This window comes from Leptodactylus fuscus, chromosome 8 (assembly GCF_031893055.1).
Source record: "Leptodactylus fuscus isolate aLepFus1 chromosome 8, aLepFus1.hap2, whole genome shotgun sequence".
Taxonomy (NCBI): Eukaryota; Metazoa; Chordata; class Amphibia; order Anura; family Leptodactylidae; genus Leptodactylus; species Leptodactylus fuscus.
The window spans coordinates 91,834,328-91,856,791 of record NC_134272.1 but is presented as its reverse complement, the minus strand read 5'-3'; the positions used below and the strand labels follow the sequence as shown (position 1 = coordinate 91,856,791).

Sequence of the window (22,464 nt, the reverse complement as noted above, 5' to 3'; positions counted from 1 at the left end):
GCAACAAATAAGACGTTGTCTGTGACTTTGTATTGCTCTAGGACTCTAGGGGTTAATAAGGTCTTGGCTTAGTCGCTGACATTCCCTCTGCACGGTGGAGATTCCTCTAGGCATGGTCCTATCAGTATTTGAGCCATTCTGCACATGCCTGGTACTGAGCCACTGCCCTTTAAGAGGTACAATGTGGCCCTGAGACCTTGACTCACTCCGGATATATTTTTAGGACTATGAAAGCTATTTACAGGGTCAAGCCTAATGTAGAAGAGAAAATAGAACTTTTAGGCTTTCGTATTTGACTTGGATATAAAGAACTGCTCATTCTGGCCTCCCTGGTTCCGGAATGGAATTCTGTTATTGCAGTGCGGACTGACACGGTAAAGCTTTAGGAGATTGGGCACCCCCTATGACATGAGGCTTGCTGGGGAATCGGGTGATTACTGCAAACCTTATATTTCTGCTACAGCGGCCACTGCAGGGGCAATAGAGGACTACATGACTGACGTTCGAATGGATGGGTGACCGTGCAATACAAGGATAGGTCTAGTCTTCCTGATCCCAATAGAGGGGCACCGCAGCCACTGACACCCACGCCACCTGACAAATATTTGTCCATAAGGAAATGTCATAGTGAGAAGATTCATTTTAGGAAACATCCAGTCAAATTGCTTTATTTCTGCAAACTGCTCTTACAGTAATCTGCCCCCCTGTGACCCTGCCGGGGCTACTTTAGGTGCTCTGACTTTTGGCCGCCTGTGTGTCGTCCTCCAGCTGTTCCTGTGAGTATTTCTGGGAGGGCGCGGAGACCTTCTGAGCTTATTATAAGGAGGATCTATTCCAGACACAGCCACAAATACACGAGTCATGGAGAGATGTAGGGGTGCAAGTATTTGTGTAATGTGGGGGGTGAACAGAGACCACGACATGTTACCCTCAGTACTGTACAGAGGGATAAGGGTGAAATCTACACAAATGTATCAGCCACATGCTTATTCCTAATGTTAAGTATTTTGTAAATGCAATTCTTCATGTGCTACAATGTAACCAGGTAAATGTAGTCATGTATCTATAAGTGTCTTCTGTACACATCTTAAAGGGGAGATTCGGGACACTAAACCACACACATGTCCTTATGTAATGGGGTTTAATGTCCCAAATAGCCATGGTGTAACGCAGTGTGCAGCTGCATTAAAAAAGAAAACCTCACCAGCAAGAGAAGTACAACCTGTATCACACATAGTAAGCGAAGATACAGAGGATCAGCCGGCAATATATACAGTACCACATAGGATAGGATTAGATACACAGCTCAGCAGATGGTATCACACACACAATAGGATTAGATACACTCAGCAGGCGGTATCACACATAAGCTTAGATACATGTCCCTGGATACTATTTCTCTAATGTCGCTAAGGACTCCTCCTGCTTGCATTGCTTATATCCAGGGGTTAAATCTCTTTCCATAGAAGTAGGTCAGACTGTGCGGCCGTCACTGTCACAGATTACTGTAATCACTAGACGGGGAAATCATCGAGCATGTCCCGTCCGTCTGGCCAAAATCACTGTGCAAAGGGACAAAACCTGCTTCATTGATAGCTGCCTGTATGGGCAGACCCTGCAGAGCTCTTATTACTGGGTGCAATGCTCTGCAGGATACATCTAGCTGACCCTATGACTTAGGACTGTAGTCTTGGGGGTTGGGGCGGCCTCCTTGTTCCTGCTCACTGAGCCATGGACGAGGAGTTTTACTGAATTAAACATAACCTGTCTGCAGTGGGGCTGAAGGTCTAAAAATACAGAATTCACCCTGCAGACAGCGGAGGCTGGAGACCAATGCTGAGAGGTTATTTGATTATGGGGGTGTCATTGGGGCCCCTAATGTATATCATAGGAGATTCTCAGCTCTTTCCAATGGAGGCGTAACTTGAGGCTCCTGTGCCCTGATACAAAATACATACCCCCCCCCCCCCGTACCGTGTTTTATCTATAATACTGGGGTCTTCTAATCTTCTTTGACCCCCCTGGGCCCAGTAGCAATTGTTACCTCTGCACCCGCTATATATCTACACTGTGATGCGGTGACCAGAGAATCTGTGATAAGTCTGTACACCCTGCTCCATGGTATTCTGTACCCCATATACAGGAGGACACCCCTGATCATCCCATATCTGATAATCCCTACTGTTTTCTACCTGGATATGGTTTCATTGTGGAGATCACCGGGTTGATTTATGGAGTCTGACAAGCCTGAGCAAACAGTATGAAAAGTAGCTCTCCTCCAGAAGGAGGGAAACTGCCTCTGTAACGCCACCTAGTGGGGTATGATGGAATGATCTAAAACACCTGCAGGGGGCACCAATCTGACGCTGGCTATGAAGACCCCTCTACATTGTATATGCCAGGGGTCAGCAACCTTCAGCTCCCCATCTGCTGTGAAACTACAACTCCCAGCATGCTCCAGTCACCTACATGGGAGATCCAAGAACAGCAGAGCAAATTGGCATGCTGGGAGTTGTAGCATCACAATAGTTGGAAGGTTTCTGACCCTGGATTATGTCCTTGTATATAACATTCATGCTGCTGTGAATCTAGGACCCCGCCTTAAATGGCTGATAACAGGGAACACTAAAATAGACCCATGTGCAGCAAAGTTGTCCTCTCCCCGGCTTGAAATGGCTGATGACAGGGAACAATAGACTGTATTGAGCGGAAGAGTAATAGAAACCACATATCACTGCTGACAGAGCTGCAGGCAGGCCTGTGTTCACACCGCATCCTCACAGCACACATCCAGAGCTGTCTGGCTCCTTGTCAATGCGTCATTGTTCTGCACATAGTCGGTCCCTGTGTCCTGAGCACAGAGAGGAAAATATAGAACGAGGAGAGGGATTCTCGTAGCCAGAGACAGACTGAGGGTCTTATTACTGTATAGTGGTGAAATCCAGACAATCGCCCCTGTTAATCCCACAAAAGATGTTATCCCGATGCCCCAGCTCCAGAACATTCCCACATCTATTCTGCTGCTCTCATTTACAATATAATTCCAGCTTCCGATGAGAACATTTCTAGATACTTTGTTTCTTACTAATGTAGCATTGCAGCATACTCTACTCACATCCAAAGCTGCATTCCGATTTTGGCTGGTATTGGCACTTTAGAAGGATAAAAAGATCGAACTGCCCCGTCTCCAACTATTAAGGCTGGTCTTACATGACCGTATTGAATGTACAGTCCGCAAGTTGCTGATCGTCGTGTAAGACCATCCTAACCTGAGCAAAGAGGGAGCCGTGGATTGGAAGACGTAACCCATTGGACAAATGAACACGTGCAAAATCTGAGATAATACAGGAATGTTACAGATGTAGCAGAGTTAGCCTGAACGTCTGCACCTGTTACACTGCTGCACTGCAATATCTTATCATACAAAACAATAACCAAAAAAAGTCATTGGAATTTTTTTTATTTTCCATTGGTTCTTGTTTTCTTCTGTGATAAGGAATCAAACTGCAGCAGTTTAGCCAGGCGCAGACGTTCGGGTTGACTCTGCTACATCTCTATATACTGTGGCCATGTGACTCCTGAGATCATGATATATATTGTTATATACAGCACATAGGAGTATATAACAATAAAATATACAGACACTGGGGTCTATATAAACTGATAGTGGAATCACAAAGGTGGAAAGAACATTTGTACATCTGATGCAACGTCCTGAGTGCACGAACCCAACGATAATGTATCTGATTGATGGAAAGTGAATGTTCCTAATGGACACAGTAATGTATCTTGTGGTCATCTCCTGTACCTAATGGAATAGTAATGGAAGTCATCTACTTGTATGATCAGACCGGAGTGGAACAGAAGTAACAGAATATCAAAGATTCACACGGCCACAATATACAGAAGTAACAGAATATCAAAGATTCACACGGACACAATATACAGAAGTAACAGATTTAACCCAAACTGCTACAGTGCGATATCTGATCACAGAATACAACACAATCCAGTGAAATGTCATTGATAAATGTTTTCCCAATGACTTTTCATTAGTTCTTGTCTTCTGTGATAAGATATCACGCTGCAGCTTTTTAACTAATTGCAGAATTTCGGGTTAACTCTGCGACATCCATTAATCCTAAACAATTCCCGAACTCCATTTACTAAAATACATCCCCATTCCTCTGCTGCACTAAGTTTCTTTGGCTGACAACTTTGTCTACGATCTTCAGTGTTGCCTGTGTCTTTGTTCTTTGTCAATAAAGCTTGAGCAGTATATCCTATAACCCAAGACTGCTTTGAAATCTTTGCCTGGGAGAGATCTTGCTGATGAAGTATAATAATGGCCCTAAACATTCTTCCAATGTCTTCAGTGTAAAGAAGAATAAGAAGTCCTGGAAGTGATGATCCGGCCCGCACAGATATATCCCTGATGTCATCATCCTCCAGTCTGTCTAGTATGTCATGAGGAGACAGAAGGATTGGAATAAGTCTACATCCACAGAAGATCTGTGTTTAGTTCTCCAAGATGGCGGCAGGAACAACCTCCCTGCCAAGGACCAATCTTTGTTGACTTGCATATATTCTAAGCATTGTTTGTTTAATTCACCAACATATTCTGTTGTACTGTACAGATTGTCATCCCTCCGCATCCCCATAAGGGCTCACAAGCTAAACTTTTAAATACAGTTTGCCTATGTGGTGCTAATGCACAGAGTCTACACCAGTTATAGGGTCAGGGAAATCACCATCCCGCTAGACATTTAAGGCATAGCAGAGTCCAAACTGCATCAGCACCTTAGGGGGCCCATTCTATTGAAGACAATGTGCTCCAACCATATCCAAAACACTGAGGGGCCACTTAAAGAAAGGGTCAGTAAAGCTGAAGCTGCAGATGGTTGTCGTCTTGTATTTTTATTGTATTCACATAATAATTGTCTTTGTCTTTCAGTTTTTCTAGTAAATTGTTTACCCCTGGATAACGAGCTGCCAATACTGCAAGACTGTAAGAACATCTGGATAGCAGGACGGCCTAGTCTGGCAGGGCTTGCTAAGATAAAACATATTGAATATGCCTTGGTGTGGGAACAAGGAGAGTTCATTCCGCAGCACTGTATATATGTATAGCTGTCATCATCCTGGAGTTTTATTTTAGTCTCACCATAGTTGTTACTTCTGCATATTGTCAATATCATTACATAACTTTAAGGCTCAAAATCTAAACTTCTAAATACAGTTTTTCCACATGATGCTAATACACAAGAGCTCACATTGTGTCTAGATTCAGGGAAATCATCAGATGGAGTTTGGAGACAGCATTAGAGCCAGAGTCCGGAGACAGCACTGGAAACAGAGCATGGAGACAGCACTAGAGACTGAGCCTGGAGACAGCACCAGAGACAGAGCCCGGAGACAGCACCAGAGACAGAGCCCGGAGACAGCACCAGAGACAGAGCCCAGAGACAGCATCAGAGACAGAGCCCGGAGACAGCACCAGAGACAGAGCCCGGAGACAGCACCAGAGACAGAGCCCGGAGACAGCACCAGAGACAGAGCCCGGAGACAGCACCAGAGACAGAGCCCGGAGACAGCACCAGAGACAGAGCTTGGAGACAGCACCAGAGACAGAGCCCGGAGACAGCACCAGAGACAGAGCCTGGAGACAGCACCAGAGACAGAGCCTGGAGACAGCACCATAGACAGAGCCCGGAGACAGCACCATAGACAGAGCCTGGAGACAGCACCAGAGACAGAGCCCGGAGACAGCACCAGAGACAGCGTACGGAGACAGCACCAGAGACAGAGCCTGGAGACAGCACCAGAGACAGAGCCCGGAGACAGCACCAGAGACAGCGTACGGAGACAGAGCCCGGAGACAGCACCAGAGACAGAGCCCGGAGACAGCACCAGAGACAGAGCCTGGAGACAGCATCAGAGACAGAGCCCGGAGACAGCACCAGAGACAGAGCCCGGAGACAGCACCAGAGACAGAGCCTGGAGACAGCACCAGAGACAGCGTACGGAGACAGCACCAGAGACAGAGCCTGGAGACAGCACCAGAGACAGAGCCTGGAGACAGCACCAGAGACAGAGCCTGGAGACAGCACCAGAGACAGAGCCCAGAGACAGCACCAGAGACAGAGCCTGGAGACAGCACCAGAGACAGAGCCTGGAGACAGCACCAGAGACAGAGCCTGGAGACAGCACCAGAGACAGAGCCTGGAGACAGCACCAGAGACAGCACCAGAGACAGCACCAGAGACAGCACCAGAGACAGAGCCGGAGACAGCACCAGAGACAGAGCCTGGAGACAGCACCAGAGACAGAGCCTGGAGACAGCACCAGAGACAGAGCCTGGAGACAGCACCAGAGACAGAGCCTGGAGACAGCACCAGAGACAGAGCCTGGAGACAGCACCAGAGACAGAGCCTGGAGACAGCACCAGAGACAGAGCCTGGAGACAGCACCAGAGACAGAGCCCGGAGACAGCACCAGAGACAGAGCCCGGAGACAGCACCAGAGACAGAGCCCGGAGACAGCACCAGAGACAGAGCTTGGAGACAGCACCAGAGACAGAGCCCGGAGACAGCACCAGAGACAGAGCCTGGAGACAGCACCAGAGACAGAGCCTGGAGACAGCACCATAGACAGAGCCCGGAGACAGCACCATAGACAGAGCCTGGAGACAGCACCAGAGACAGAGCCCGGAGACAGCACCAGAGACAGCGTACGGAGACAGCACCAGAGACAGAGCCTGGAGACAGCACCAGAGACAGAGCCCGGAGACAGCACCAGAGACAGCGTACGGAGACAGAGCCCGGAGACAGCACCAGAGACAGAGCCTGGAGACAGCACCAGAGACAGAGCCTGGAGACAGCACCAGAAACAGAGCCTGGAGACAGCACCAGAGACAGAGCCCGGAGACAGCACCAGAGACAGAGCGTGGAGACAGCACCAGAGACAGCGTACGGAGACAGAGCCTGGAGACAGCACCAGAGACAGAGCCTGGAGACAGCACCAGAAACAGAGCCTGGAGACAGCACCAGAGACAGAGCCCGGAGACAGCACCAGAGACAGAGCGTGGAGACAGCACCAGAGACAGCGTACGGAGACAGCACCAGAGACAGAGCCTGGAGACAGCACCAGAGACAGAGCCTGGAGACAGCACCAGAGACAGAGCCTGGAGACAGCACCAGAGACAGAGCCTGGAGACAGCACCAGAAACAGAGCCCAGAGACAGCACCAGAGACAGAGCCTGGAGACAGCACCAGAGACAGAGCCTGGAGACAGCACCAGAGACAGAGCCTGGAGACAGCACCAGAGACAGCACCAGAGACAGCACCAGAGACAGCACCAGAGACAGAGCCTGGAGACAGCACCAGAGACAGAGCCTGGAGACAGCACCAGAGACAGCACCAGAGACAGCACCAGAGACAGCACCAGAGACAGAGCCTGGAGACAGCACCAGAGACAGAGCCCGGAGACAGCACCAGAGACAGCGTACGGAGACAGAGCCCGGAGACAGCACCAGAGACAGAGCCTGGAGACAGCACCAGAGACAGAGCCTGGAGACAGCACCAGAAACAGAGCCTGGAGACAGCACCAGAGACAGAGCCCGGAGACAGCACCAGAGACAGAGCGTGGAGACAGCACCAGAGACAGAGCCTGGAGACAGCACCAGAGACAGAGCCTGGAGACAGCACCAGAGACAGAGCCTGGAGACAGCACCAGAGACAGAGCCTGGAGACAGCACCAGAGACAGAGCCTGGAGACAGCACCAGAGACAGAGCCTGGAGACAGCACCAGAGACAGAGCCTGGAGACAGCACCAGAAACAGAGCCCAGAGACAGCACCAGAGACAGAGCCTGGAGACAGCACCAGAGACAGAGCCTGGAGACAGCACCAGAGACAGAGCCTGGAGACAGCACCAGAGACAGCACCAGAGACAGCACCAGAGACAGAGCCGGAGACAGAGCCTGGAGGCAGCACCAGAGACAGAGCCTGGAGACAGCACCAGAGACAGCACCAGAGACAGAGCCCGGAGACAGCACCAGAGACAGAGCCTGGAGACAGCACCAGAGACAGAGCCTGGAGACAGCACCAGAGACAGAGCCTGGAGACAGCACCAGAGACAGAGCCCAGAGACAGCACCAGAGACAGAGCCCGGAGACAGCACCAGAGACTGTACCAGAGACAGTTTTCGGAGACAGCACCAGAGACAGTGTTCGGAGACATGACTTAATTGCTGCCATTCTTATCAGCCTTTGTGTTCTCTGTATGTAAGAATGTGATGATGGAGGGGACCTGACTCACCAATGTATTAAAATGACCCCAGCAGGACAATATGCTGCTAATAACTGTCAGTAGATCTAACCCCCCAGTCTGGGCAGAGCACTGTCAGGCATATGTGCCCCATGTAGGGGGTAACTCTGCATCACCTATTGCTGGAAAATCCAGGTAAGAATCTCCAAAACTTTGGATTTCACATAAGTCGCAATCCCCAGACCGGCCGCTAGAGGCCGCTGCTCGGCCGCCTTTGGATGACTCGGAACCTAAATCGTCTGTAGTCGGGGAAGGAATAAGCGGCGGACAACCGGAAGACAAACAGAGAAGAAACATGGCGAGGGCGGCCAAGGTAATTGTAATCTGTAATAGTCACCCGGCGGCCGCAGAGGAGTCCCGGGCAGAAACGGGGGGGGGGGGGGGGGGGGCTGCGGTTTTTATCCGGGTCTGTCCATTACTGCCAAAAATAACGTAATAAAGCGCCATATTCACACAGTGCATGATTATTATTGCTCGTACGTGGGTTATAACCGCAGAGATAACGCTGCTCTACATTAGTGGGCCTTATTATTCCCTATAGGAAGTTTTGTATGACGGGTGTGACAGAATGAATGGCAGGGACAAGTCCGGGCAGCGCTTAGTTGCTGCAGTTCTGAGATTCTCCACTAGATGGCGCGTCATCACCGGCCGCTGCTTTGCTATACAAGCGGCTTCCATGCAGTTTCTTGTTTCGTCCACTAGATGGGGCCAAGTTAATTTCCTTCTTGTCCTTTCCAGGGAAAGCTGGGTTATTCCCAACATGGCCACCAATGCAACTGCTAAGTGATAAGAATAGACAATTCTATACAGATCTTTACTGGTCCGCTTGGCCATTCAGGACTACAGGTGATGCAGAAGCTGCAATATCAGCCATACTGGTCGCCACTCAGCTTTCCCAGAAGAGACACCTCTGAGAATATAACGTTGCTTTGCTTGGAATTATGGGAAAGCTTCATTACCTGGATCATTGATATAAATGACAACTTGTCGCCCTGTTGCCTCCGCAGACTGCGATCGTGCTGTGTATGGATGTGGGACTCGCCATGAGCCACTCCTTTCAGGGGGAAGAGACGCCGTTCGAAGAGGCGAAGAAAGTCATGACGCTGTTTGTGCAGAGACAGGTATTGAGGAGGGGTCTCACTGACTGGCTAACAGGATGAGGAATCTGGAGCCTAAAAGATGACCCCTGGGTCCAGAGAGCCCCCCCTTAGTCCCTGTGAATCTATAGCCTGATTTTTCCCTGTTTCAGGTGTTTGCAGAATCCAAGGATGAGATTGCGGTTGTTCTGTTTGGCACCGATGGCACAGACAATGCCCTGGCGGACCGGGACCAGTACCAGAACATCACCGTGCAGCGACATCTCATGCTGCCGGACTTCCAGCTGCTGGAGGAGATCCAGAACGATATCCAGGCCGGTGCCCAGCAAGCTGACTGTATCCTTCCACCGGTGCCCTGCACAGAGTGTAACAGGACAGTCATGGCGGCCTCGGTTAGGACCAGAGCGGCTCCTTCTGGAACTGTCCAAGGTTCTGCCCTATCTCCCCCTGCAGCCTGATGGAGTCAGGGGGGTGTTGGGGGAACAGCCGGGGTAGATGCCATCCGTATCCGAAGTTGGGTACGAGCGCTCGGGAGAACACAGGCACAGACACTGGCTCGGCTATTCTAATTAGTATAACATGATTGGTTGTAGAGTTGTTACATAAGGCCGGCACATGACTATTGGCTGAAGCCTCACGTAATCTGCAGCTCATTAGAACTTTCCAAACTAAGATGGACTTTCTCATGAAACAAAGAAAGATACAAAACACTTATGTGTGAGCTGACATCTTAGATATATATATCACAGTAAAAGAGATAAGGAGACGTGCTGGTACCAGACTACTCCGGCCCTGCAGATAACTGAACAATGGCCGACTGAAAGTCACCTCTTAGTATATAAGTGTGAGGATACAAAATGGATGACATATAAGAAAATTAAGTTTATAGAACAAAATGGCGGATATAGAGATACAGGGGAGACTTGTCTGGTCTTATATCCTCTCTTGCCCTCCCTGGGTCCTTACTCCACCCCCTCCTGTGTCTTGTTGGATTGTAATCCTCCCCATCCTGTGTCCTTACTTCACCTCCTCCCTGGGTCCTCTGGGCTTGTCCCCATCCCCCTCTCTGGGTTGTTTCTCCACCCCCTCCCTGGGTCCTCTGGGCTTGTCCCCATCCCCATCTCTGGGTTGTTTCTCCACCCCCTCCCTGGGTCCTATGGGCTTGTCCCCATCCCCCTCTCTGGGTTGTTTCTCCACCCCCTCCCTGGGTCCTGTGGGCTCTTCCTGTCCCCATCACTTCTCCTTCCTGAGTCCTGTTGGACGCTCCCATTTTCTGGGTCCAGTGGGGTTTTCTTCCCACCCCCTCTTGGGTGATCTTGGCGTTGACTCCTTTGCACTGTGACTACTCTCGGTGTCTCCATGTTTTCCTGATCTACTGCAGTCCTGGACGCCCTGATCGTCTGTATGGATATCCTCCAGAAGGAGACGCTGTAAGTGCCCACTACATGGATATGCTGATGTTCCCGGCCTTTCTCTCTGTAGTCTGCACATATACACTCTACTCACTAGTTACTCATTAGGTGTCTGGGAAAGCTGGGTGCTGTAATGGCAGCCATGTTGATTGTCTCTGCTCGCTTCTTCTTTCTGTTCTTTTTCGCTTAGTTTTGGTTTTTTCCCTCCTGTATTTTAGAGGGAAGAAGTACGAGAAGCTGCACATTGCGGTCCTGACAGACCTGAGCAGCCCCTTCACCGAGGACCAGCTGGAGATCATCATCGCCAACCTCAAGAAGGCCGGCATCACCCTGCAGTTCTTGTACGTCCCCACCCCAGAGACACGAGGGACTGCAAATCCCAGCATGCCATCTTAATCAGTGTATAGCAAGCAAATCTGCATTACCTCTGCTTGCTGTCAGTGACTGGAAACATTGCTGTTCTTCTCACACAGCTGACAGGTTTCTTCTAGTGCTTCTGCTTTATCTGACACATTGTAACGACTCCAGCACCTGTGTGAGAAGTGTTTTACGTCAGGACTGATTTGTAAGCTGTTTGTAGAGAGTTAGAAAAACATGGCTGCTATATTCCAAATACAGCGCCTGCCCACTGGTTGTGTCTGATGCGGAAGCTCCATTATAGGGAATGTGGTTGAGTTGTAGTACCAGACACAACCTGCAGACAGGCATGGCGCTGTTTCTGGACATCCCATATAATCATGGCTCTCTGTCCTCGCAGCTTGCCCTTCCCTGTAGATGGCGACAATGACGGAGCTGGTGACAGGGACAGAGGGGATGGCGGGCAGAGGCACGGACCTGGCAAAGGACTCTCTGACCAGCAGAAAGATGGCATCCAGATGGTGAGAAAGATCATGTTCTCTCTGGAGGGTGAAGATGGTCTGGATGAAGTTTACAGTTTCAGGTAATGACACGTTGTAGTCGCCGACCTCCAGGCTCTATGTAGCGGTTTTTTGACTTCCTACTGCAGTGTAAAGCATGGGGGCAAAGCCGCAGCCTCTGACCACGCAGACTAGCAGCCCCTGACCTGTAGCAGAGGTTTCTTGGACTCCTCTGTATTCAGTGACAGTCTCAGACAGTTCTGTGTAGTTAGTGACGTTTTTTTCGTTCCTGTTTTGGGGTCCAGAGACAGCCTCGAGAAACTCTCCATGTTCAAGAAGATTGAGCGCAGACCCATGGCGTGGCAGTGCGTGCTGACCATAGGCTCCAGCATCTCCATACGCATCGTGGGATACAAGTCTGTAAGTATCAGTGGCCGCCACACGCCTGTCTATGGCCGCCAGCCCCCCGGACCCCTAGTATTCAACTGTGCAAAAGGAGAAGAGCGGCCGCCACACAAACCTGACGCCTCTTCTCTGGAGAGGGGCAAAACCCATCCTACACATTCCTTCTGTCTTCAAATGGAACCTTGGGCATGCTGGGGGTTGTAGTCTCACAGGGAGATTGGGTTGTTAGTGGATCCATCCCCGCAATCTCACAACATTTCAGTATCTCTGCTTGCTGAGTGTAAGTAGATGTGTTTAGATCCAGAGGCTACTTGTAAGGCTAAGTTCACTTTGCAGCAGATTCTTCCTGGGGTATATGCATCCTAATCCTCTGGGGGCCTGACACCCAGACCCTGCACAGATCAGCTGTTACATCAGTCTCTGGCTCCTGGACGCTGCTAATGGACAGGGAGCGAGTGCAGCTCTGCTACTATTCAGGTAATTCCCCGCTACTATACAGTGGACGGGGAGCGAGTGCAGCTCTGCTACTATTCAGGTAATTCCCCTGCTGCTATACAGTGGATGGGGAGCGAGTGCAGCTCTGCTACTATTCAGGTAATTCCCCTGCTGCTATAAAGTGGACGGGGAGCGAGTGCAGCTCTGCTACTATTCAGGTAATTCCCCCTCTGCTATACAGTGGATGGGGAGCGAGTGCAGCTCTGCTACTATTCAGGTAATTCCCCGCTGCTATACAGTGGACAGGGAGCGAGTGCAGCTCTGCTACTATTCAGGTAATTCCCCGCTGCTATACAGTGGACAGGGAGCGAGTGCAGCTCTGCTACTATTCAGGTAATTCCCCGCTGCTATACAGTGGACAGGGAGCGAGTGCAGCTCTGCTACTATTCAGGTAATTCCCCGCTGCTATACAGTGGACGGGGAGCGAGTGCAGCTCAGCTACTATTCAGGTAATTCCCCGCTGCTATACAGTGGACGGGGAGCGAGTGCAGCTCAGCTACTATTCAGGTAATTCCCCGCTGCTATACAGTGGACGGGGAGCGAGTGCAGCTCAGCTACTATTCAGGTAATTCCCCGCTGCTATACAGTGGACGGGGAGCGAGTGCAGCTCTGCTACTATTCAGGTAATTCCCCCCTGCTATACAGTGGACGGGGAGCGAGTGCAGCTCTGCTACTATTCAGGTAATTCCCCCCTGCTATAAAGTGGACGGGGAGCGAGTGCAGCTCTGCTACTATTCAGGTAATTCCCCGCTGCTATACAGTGGACGGGGAGCGAGTGCAGCTCTGCTACTATTCAGGTAATTCCCCGCTGCTATACAGTGGACGGGGAGCGAGTGCAGCTCAGCTACTATTCAGGTAATTCCCCGCTGCTATACAGTGGACGGGGAGCGAGTGCAGCTCAGCTACTATTCAGGTAATTCCCCGCTGCTATACAGTGGACGGGGAGTGAGTGCAGCTCTGCTACTATTCAGGTAATTCCCCGCTGCTATACAGTGGACGGGGAGCGAGTGCAGCTCTGCTACTATTCAGGTAATTCCCCGCTGCTATACAGTGGACAGGGAGCGAGTGCAGCTCAGCTACTATTCAGGCAATTCCCCGCTGCTATACAGTGGACGGGGAGCGAGTGCAGCTCAGCTACTATTCAGGTAATTCCCCGCTGCTATACAGTGGACGGGGAGCGAGTGCAGCTCAGCTACTATTCAGGTAATTCCCGCTGCTATACAGTGGACGGGGAGCGAGTGCAGCTCTGCTACTATTCAGGTAATTCCCCCCTGCTATACAGTGGACGGGGAGCGAGTGCAGCTCAGCTACTATTCAGGTAATTCCCCCCTGCTATACAGTGGACGGGGAGCGAGTGCAGCTCTACTACTATTCAGGTAATTCCCCCCTGCTATACAGTGGACGGGGAGCGAGTGCAGCTCAGCTGCTATTCAGGTAATTCCCCCTCTGCTATACAGTGGACGGGGAGCGAGTGCAGCTCTGCTACTATTCAGGTAATTCCCCGCTGCTATACAGTGGACGGGGAGCGAGTGCAGCTCTGCTACTATTCAGGTAATTCCCCGCTGCTATACAGTGGACGGGGAGCGAGTGCAGCTCTGCTACAATTCAGGTAATTCCCCGCTGCTATACAGTGGACGGGGAGCGAGTGCAGCTCAGCTGCTATTCAGGTAATTCCCCCCTGCTATACAGTGGACAGGGAGCGAGTGCAGCTCTGCTACTATTCAGGTAATTCTCTGCTACTATACAGTGGACGGGGAGCGAGTGCAGCTCTGCTACTATTCAGGTAATTCTCTGCTACTATACAGTGGACGGGGAGCGAGTGCAGCTCTGCTACTATTCAGGTAATTCCCCCTCTGCTATACAGTGGATGGGGAACGAGTGCAGCTCTGCTACTATTCAGGTAATTCCCCCGCTGCTATACAGTGGACGCGGAGCGAGTGCAGCTCTGCTACTATTCAGGTAATTCCCCGCTACTATACAGTGGACGGGGAGCGAGTGCAGCTCTGCTACTATTCAGGTAATTCCCCTGCTGCTATACAGTGGACGGGGAGCGAGTGCAGCTCAGCTACTAATCAGGTAATTCCCCGCTGCTATACAGTGGACGGGGAGCGAGTGCAGCTCAGCTACTATTCAGGTAATTCCCCGCTGCTATACAGTGGACGGGGAGCGAGTGCAGCTCTGCTACTATTCAGGTAATTCCCCGCTGCTATACAGTGGACAGGGAGCGAGTGCAGCTCAGCTACTATTCAGGTAATTCCCCGCTGCTATACAGTGGACGGGGAGCGAGTGCAGCTCAGCTACTATTCAGGTAATTCCCCGCTGCTATACAGTGGACGGGGAGCGAGTGCAGCTCAGCTACTATTCAGGTAATTCCCGCTGCTATACAGTGGACGGGGAGCGAGTGCAGCTCTGCTACTATTCAGGTAATTCCCCCCTGCTATACAGTGGACGGGGAGCGAGTGCAGCTCTGCTACTATTCAGGTAATTCCCCCCTGCTATACATTGGACGGGGAGCGAGTGCAGCTCAGCTACTATTCAGGTAATTCCCCCCTGCTATACAGTGGACGGGGAGCGAGTGCAGCTCTACTACTATTCAGGTAATTCCTCCCTGCTATACAGTGGACGGGGAGCGAGTGCAGCTCAGCTGCTATTCAGGTAATTCCCCCTCTGCTATACAGTGGACGGGGAGCGAGTGCAGCTCTGCTACTATTCAGGTAATTCCCCGCTGCTATACAGTGGACGGGGAGCGAGTGCAGCTCTGCTACTATTCAGGTAATTCCCCGCTGCTATACAGTGGACGGGGAGCGAGTGCAGCTCTGCTACTATTCAGGTAATTCCCCACTGCTATACAGTGGACGGGGAGCGAGTGCAGCTCTGCTACTATTCAGGTAATTCCCCGCTGCTATACAGTGGACGGGGAGCGAGTGCAGCTCAGCTGCTATTCAGGTAATTCCCCCCTGCTATACAGTGGACAGGGAGCGAGTGCAGCTCTGCTACTATTCAGGTAATTCTCTGCTACTATACAGTGGACGGGGAGCAAGTGCAGCTCTGCTACTATTCAGGTAATTCTCTGCTACTATACAGTGGACGGGGAGCGAGTGCAGCTCTGCTACTATTCAGGTAATTCCCCCTCTGCTATACAGTGGATGGGGAGCGAGTGCAGCTCTGCTACTATTCAGGTAATTCCCCCGCTGCTATACAGTGGACGCGGAGCGAGTGCAGCTCTGCTACTATTCAGGTAATTCCCCGCTACTATACAGTGGACGGGGAGCGAGTGCAGCTCTGCTACTATTCAGGTAATTCCCCGCTGCTATACAGTGGACGGGGAGCGAGTGCAGCTCTGCTACTATTCAGGTAATTCCCGCTGCTATACAGTGGACGGGGAGCGAGTGCAGCTCTGCTACTATTCAGGTAATTCCCCCGCTGCTATACAGTGGACGGGGAGCGAGTGCAGCTCTGCTACTATTCAGGTAATTCCCCGCTGCTATACAGTGGACGGGGAGCGAGTGCAGCTCTGCTACTATTCAGGTAATTCCCCGCTGCTATACAGTGGACGGGGAGCGAGTGCAGCTCAGCTACTATTCAGGTAATTCCCCCTCTGCTATACAGTGGATGGAGAGCGAGTGCAGCTCTGCTACTATTCAGGTAATTCCCCCTCTGCTATACAGTGGACGGGGAGCGAGTGCAGCTCTGCTACTATTCAGGTAATTCCCCCTCTGCTATACAGTGGACGGGGAGCGAGTGCAGCTCTGCTACTATTCAGGTAATTCCCCCGCTGCTATACAGTGGACGGGGAGCGAGTGCAGCTCTGCTACTATTCAGGTAATTCCCCCCTGCTATACAGTGGACGGGGAGCGAGTGCAGCTCAGCTACTATTCAGGTAATTCCCCGCTGCTATACAGTGGACGGGGAGCGAGTGCAGCTCAGCTACTATTCAGGTAATTCCCCGCTGCTATACAGTGGACGGGGAGCGAGTGCAGCTCAGCTACTATTCAGGTAATTCCCCGCTGCTATACAGTGGACAGGGAGCGAGTGCAGCTCTGCTACTATTCAGGTAATTCCCCGCTGCTATACAGTGGACGGGGAGCGAGTGCAGCTCTGCTACTATTCAGGTAATTCCCCCCTGCTATACAGTGGACGGGGAGCGAGTGCAGCTCAGCTACTATTCAGGTAATTCCCCCCTGCTATACAGTGGACGGGGAGCGAGTGCAGCTCTACTACTATTCAGGTAATTCCCCCCTGCTATACAGTGGACGGGGAGATAGTGCAGCTCAGCTACTATTCAGGTAATTCCCCCTCTGCTATACAGTGGACGGGGAGCGAGTGCAGCTCTGCTACTATTCAGGTAATTCCCCGCTGCTATACAGTGGACGGGGAGCGAGTGCAGCTCTGCTACTATTCAGGTAATTCCCCGCTGCTATACAGTGGACGGGGAGCGAGTGCAGCTCTGCTACTATTCAGGTAATTCCCCGCTGCTATGCAGTGGACAGGGAGCGAGTGCAGCTCTGCTACTATTCAGGTAATTCTCTGCTACTATACAGTGGACGGGGAGCGAGTGCAGCTCTGCTACTATTCAGGTAATTCTCTGCTACTATACAGTGGACGGGGAGCGAGTGCAGCTCTGCTACTATTCAGGTAATTCCCCCTCTGCTATACAGTGGATGGGGAGCGAGTGCAGCTCTGCTACTATTCAGGTAATTCCCCCTCTGCTATACAGTGGACGGGGAGCGAGTGCAGCTCTGCTACTATTCAGGTAATTCCCCCTCTGCTATACAGTGGATGGGGAGCGAGTGCAGCTCTGCTACTATTCAGGTAATTCCCCGCTGCTATACAGTGGATGGGGAGCGAGTGCAGCTCTGCTACTATTCAGGTAATTCCCCCTCTGCTATACAGTGGACGGGGAGCGAGTGCAGCTCAGCTACTATTCAGGTAATTCCCCCTCTGCTATACAGTGGACGGGGAGCGAGTGCAGCTCAGCTACTATTCAGGTAATTCCCCCCTGCTATACAGTGGACGCGGAGCGAGTGCAGCTCTGCTACTATTCAGGTAATTCCCCCGCTGCTATACAGTGGACGGGGAGCGAGTGCAGCTCTGCTACTATTCAGGTAATTCCCCGCTGCTATACAGTGGACGGGGAGCGAGTGCAGCTCTGCTACTATTCAGGTAATTCCCCCCTGCTATACAGTGGACGGGGAGCGAGTGCAGCTCAGCTACTATTCAGGTAATTCCCCGCTGCTATACAGTGGACAGGGAGCGAGTGCAGCTCTGCTACTATTCAGGTAATTCCCCGCTGCTATACAGTGGACGGGGAGCGAGTGCAGCTCAGCTACTATTCAGGTAATTCCCCCCTGCTATACAGTGGACGCGGAGCGAGTGCAGCTCTGCTACTATTCAGGTAATTCCCCCGCTGCTATACAGTGGACGGGGAGCGAGTGCAGCTCTGCTACTATTCAGGTAATTCCCCGCTGCTATACAGTGGACGGGGAGCGAGTGCAGCTCTGCTACTATTCAGGTAATTCCCCCCTGCTATACATTGGACGGGGAGCGAGTGCAGCTCTGCTACTATTCAGGTAATTCCCCCCTGCTATACATTGGACGGGGAGCGAGTGCAGCTCTGCTACTATTCAGGTAATTCTCTGCTACTATACAGTGGACGGGGAGCGAGTGCAGCTCTGCTACTATTCAGGTAATTCCCCGCTGCTATACAGTGGACGGGGCTTCTGCATTACTTGAATAGGAGCGCTTTCCACTAGATTCCTGTCCACTAGCGGCATCCAGTGGCTGATGCCACAGCTGATCTGTGCGGGGTCCGGGTGTCTGATCACTTCCTGTTGTCCGGTCCTGTGAATAGAACATCGGTATTGAAATTTGATTTTGGGCCGGGACACCCCTTTAACCTTTACTTGCCATCTCAGGTCACAGAGGAGAAGGTCAAAAAGAGCTGGACGAACGTGGACGCCAGATCGCTAAAAAAAGACGACGTTCAGAAGGAAACGGTTTTCTGTCTGAATAACGACGAAGAAACTGAAGTCCAAAGAGACGACGTCATACAAGGTGGCGCAGAGCGGCCATTATCATTAACCACTTCCTGACTGCATCGTTACCCTGGCCCATAGCTATAGCTGCACAGGCCTATCACTGACAGCCGCCTCCCGGCCCCTTCAGCTGCAGGTACATTATAGGGTTAAACAGCCGACGTCCGGACGTATGAAGTCAATGGACAGCCGGCGAGGAGTTAAAGGGCCATACACACCGGATGACATCTGCAGCAATGGATACATGACACTAAAAAACATGGCGCCCTCATTGTAAGTTTGTGCCCTAGGATGGGGCCGGAGTGTGCTGTTAGTGATTTTAGGGGCGTCCAGTTATTGTCTAGGGCTGTGGACTCCCATCAGGCCTTTCTCTGGTCCTTAGGACCTGCTGGGGGTTGTAGTTTGGGATGTGTCAGATATTTTCTATCCACCTAAGACATCTGCTTATTGTCAGGTTTCCGATACGGCAGTGACATTATTCCCTTCGCAAAACTGGATCAAGAACAGATGAAATACAAAACCGAGTCCAAATGCTTCTCCGTCTTGGGATTTACGAAGGCGTCGCAGGTGCGTCCGGGGTCACTGTCACTGCAATGACGTCAGCCAGCGATTCCCCCCTCGGCAGGATAATGCTATCTATAATATGGAGCCGTGTATCATGTTGTATACTCCAGTCACATCCAGAGCTGCATTTACTCTTTACTTTCTGCATACACACGCCTGGTACAGAGCCGGGTGCAAATACTGCAAATTAGCAGAGCCAGACCTGAGCCTCAAGAACTAACCAGGAGAAGTCTGAATGCAGCTCTGGAGGTGACTAGAGTGTAAGAAGTTTTGGAAAACAAAATCTGGAGGGGTTTAGTATTTAGATGGTAAATGAAAGATTCGTCTCCGTCTGGACGTGATTTGGTAACTTCCTTTCTGTGGTTTTGGTTTCAGATTGAGAGGACTCATTTTATGGGCAACCAAGTGGTGAAGATCTTTGCCCCACGTGATGATGAGGTGAGTGTGGGGCGGATGGTGGGGGGCAGGACATTGTAGTGGTCACGGGGGCGGCAGGGAGAATTCTGTCCCTCATTCCTGAATGGCCACGTGACAGCCCACATGTACCCTGGGAGGCAGCACAATCCTGCACCAAAGCACAAATAGATTGACAGACTCCTCCTGCCGCCCCCTGCACCGGCCTCATGTAATGTTCTGGCTCCGTCCTTTAGGCTGCCACCATTGCTCTCTCCGCATTGATCCACGCACTTCACGACATGGAAATGGTCGCCATTGTGCGGTACGCCTACGACAGAAGGTCAAATCCTCAAGTTGGCGTGGCATTCCCTCACATCAAGGAGAAATATGAGGTACAACTGAGAAAAAGGTGCCGGAAATATTCTACTGGTGCAACGTTACACAGGACAAGTAATGTAATGTATGTACACAGTGACTGTACCAGCAGAATAGTGAGCGCAGCTCTGGAGTATAATACAGGATAAGTAATGTAATGTATGTACACAGTGACTGCACCAGCAGAATAGTGAGCGCAGCTCTGGGGTATAATACAGGATGAGTAATGTAATGTATGTACACAGTGACTTTACCAGCAGAATAGTGAGCGCAGCTCTGGAGTATAATACAGGATAAGTAATGTAATGTATGTACACAGTGACTGTACCAGCAGAATAGTGAGCGCAGCTCTGGGGTATAATACAGGATAAGTAATGTAATGTATATACACAGTGACTGTACCAGCAGAATAGTGAGCGCAGCTCTGGAGTATAATACAGGATAAGTAATGTAATGTATGCACACAGTGACTGCACCAGCAGAATAGTGAGCGCAGCTCTGGGGTATAATACAGGATAAGTAATGTAATGTATGTACACAGTGACTGTACCAGCAGAATAGTGAGCGCAGCTCTGGGGTATAATACAGGATAAGTAATGTAATGTATATACACAGTGACTGTACCAGCAGAATAGTGAGCGCAGCTCTGGGGTATAATACAGGATAAGTAATGTAATGTATGTACACAGTGACTGCACCAACAGAATAGTGAGCGCAGCTCTGGAGTATAATACAGGATAAGTAATGTAATGTATGTACACAGTGACTGCACCAGCAGAATAGTGAGCGCAGCTCTGGAGTATAATACAGGATAAGTAATGTAATGTATGTACACAGTGACTGCACCAGCAGAATAGTGAGCGCAGCTCTGGAGTATAATACAGGATAAGTAATGTAATGTATGTACACAGCGACTGCACCAGCAGAATAGTGAGCGCAGCTCTGGAGTATAATACAGGATAAGTAATGTAATGTATGTACACAGCGACTGCACCAGCAGAATAGTGAGCGCAGCTCTGGAGTATAATACAGGATAAGTAATGTAGTGTATGTACACAGTGACTGTACCAGCAGAATAGTGAGCGCAGCTCTGGAGTATAATACAGGATAAGTAATGTAATGTATGTACACAGTGACTGCACCAGCAGAATAGTGAGCGCAGCACTAGAGTATAATACAGGATAAGTAATGTAATGTATGTACACAGTGACTGCACCAGGAGAATAGTGAGCGCAGCTCTGGAGTATAATACAGGATAAGTAATGTAATGTATGTACACAGTGACTGCACCAGGAGAATAGTGAGCGCAGCTCTGGAGTATAATACAGGATAAATAATGTAATGTATGTACACAGTGACTGTACCAGCAGAATAGTGAGCACAGCTCTGGAGTATAATACAGGATAAGTAATGTAATGTATGTACACAGTGATTGTACCAGCAGAATAGTGAGCGCAGCTCTGGAGTATAATACAGGATAAGTAATGTAATGTATGTACACAGTGATTGTACCAGCAGAATAGTGAGCGCAGCTCTGGAGTATAATACAGGATTAGTAATGTAATGTATGTACACAGTGACTGCACCAGCAGAATAGTGAGTACAGCTCTGGAGTATAATACAGGATAAGTAATGTAATGTATGTACACAGTGACTGTACCAGCAGAATAGTGAGCGCAGCTCTGGAGTATAATACAGGATAAGTAATGTAATGTATGTACACAGTGACTGTACCAGCAGAATAGTGAGCGCAGCTCTGGAGTATAATACAGGATTAGTAATGTAATGTATGTACACAGTGACTGTACCAGCAGAATAGTGAGCGCAGCTCTGGAGTATAATACAGGATAAGTAATGTAATGTATGTACACAGTGACTGCACCAGCAGAATAGTGAGCGCAGCTCTGGAGTATAATACAGGATAAGTAATGTAATGTATGTACACAGTGACTGCACCAGCAGAATAGTGAGCGCAGCACTAGAGTATAATACAGGATAAGTAATGTAATGTATGTACACAGTGACTGTACCAGCAGAATAGTGAGCGCAGCACTAGAGTATAATACAGGATAAGTAATGTAATGTATGTACACAGTGACTGTACCAGCAGAATAGTGAGCGCAGCTCTGGAGTATCAAATCAAATCAAAAAATGCTTTATTGGCACGTCCGAATAGGTATTTGGCATTGCCAAAGCTAGTAAAGTGGGTGGGTGGTGGGTATGGGGGGGGGGGGTTCGGTTATAACAGTCCATGGAGTCTCATCTTCCTCTTCGTTGGTGACTGCTATATGGGGAGGTGGGGGTGGGTGGGGCGGGTGTATTGGGATAAATATAACAGTCCATGGAGTCTCATCTTCCTCTGGTTTGGTGACAGCTGGACACGTATTGGGCAGCGATCTCCACAGTGGCCTCTTCTTCTCCCAGTAGGATGTAGAGTTTCCTCTTCTCCCAGTCTGGGATGTGGGCAGAGAGTCTTTGGTAGTAGACGGCCCTCACAGCTGAG

At 50.3% G+C, this 22,464-nt stretch overlaps 1 protein-coding gene across 1 annotated transcript in view; it reads left to right on the top strand.

The window, feature by feature from the left end:
- Nucleotides 1–8,429: 8,429 nt before the first annotated feature.
- XRCC5 (X-ray repair cross complementing 5) overlaps nt 8,430–22,464 on the top strand; it is a 40,804-nt gene continuing 26,769 nt past the window's right edge. Inside the window, exons 1-11 of the mRNA XM_075284673.1 lie at nt 8,430–8,638; nt 9,333–9,446; nt 9,575–9,758; nt 10,804–10,852; nt 11,053–11,175; nt 11,592–11,774; nt 11,997–12,111; nt 18,507–18,645; nt 19,081–19,193; nt 19,566–19,628; nt 19,841–19,978. Coding sequence (XP_075140774.1) covers nt 8,621–8,638; nt 9,333–9,446; nt 9,575–9,758; nt 10,804–10,852; nt 11,053–11,175; nt 11,592–11,774; nt 11,997–12,111; nt 18,507–18,645; nt 19,081–19,193; nt 19,566–19,628; nt 19,841–19,978 — 1,239 coding nt within the window. The 5' untranslated portion in view covers nt 8,430–8,620. The remainder of the gene's footprint in view (nt 8,639–9,332; nt 9,447–9,574; nt 9,759–10,803; nt 10,853–11,052; nt 11,176–11,591; nt 11,775–11,996; nt 12,112–18,506; nt 18,646–19,080; nt 19,194–19,565; nt 19,629–19,840; nt 19,979–22,464) is intronic.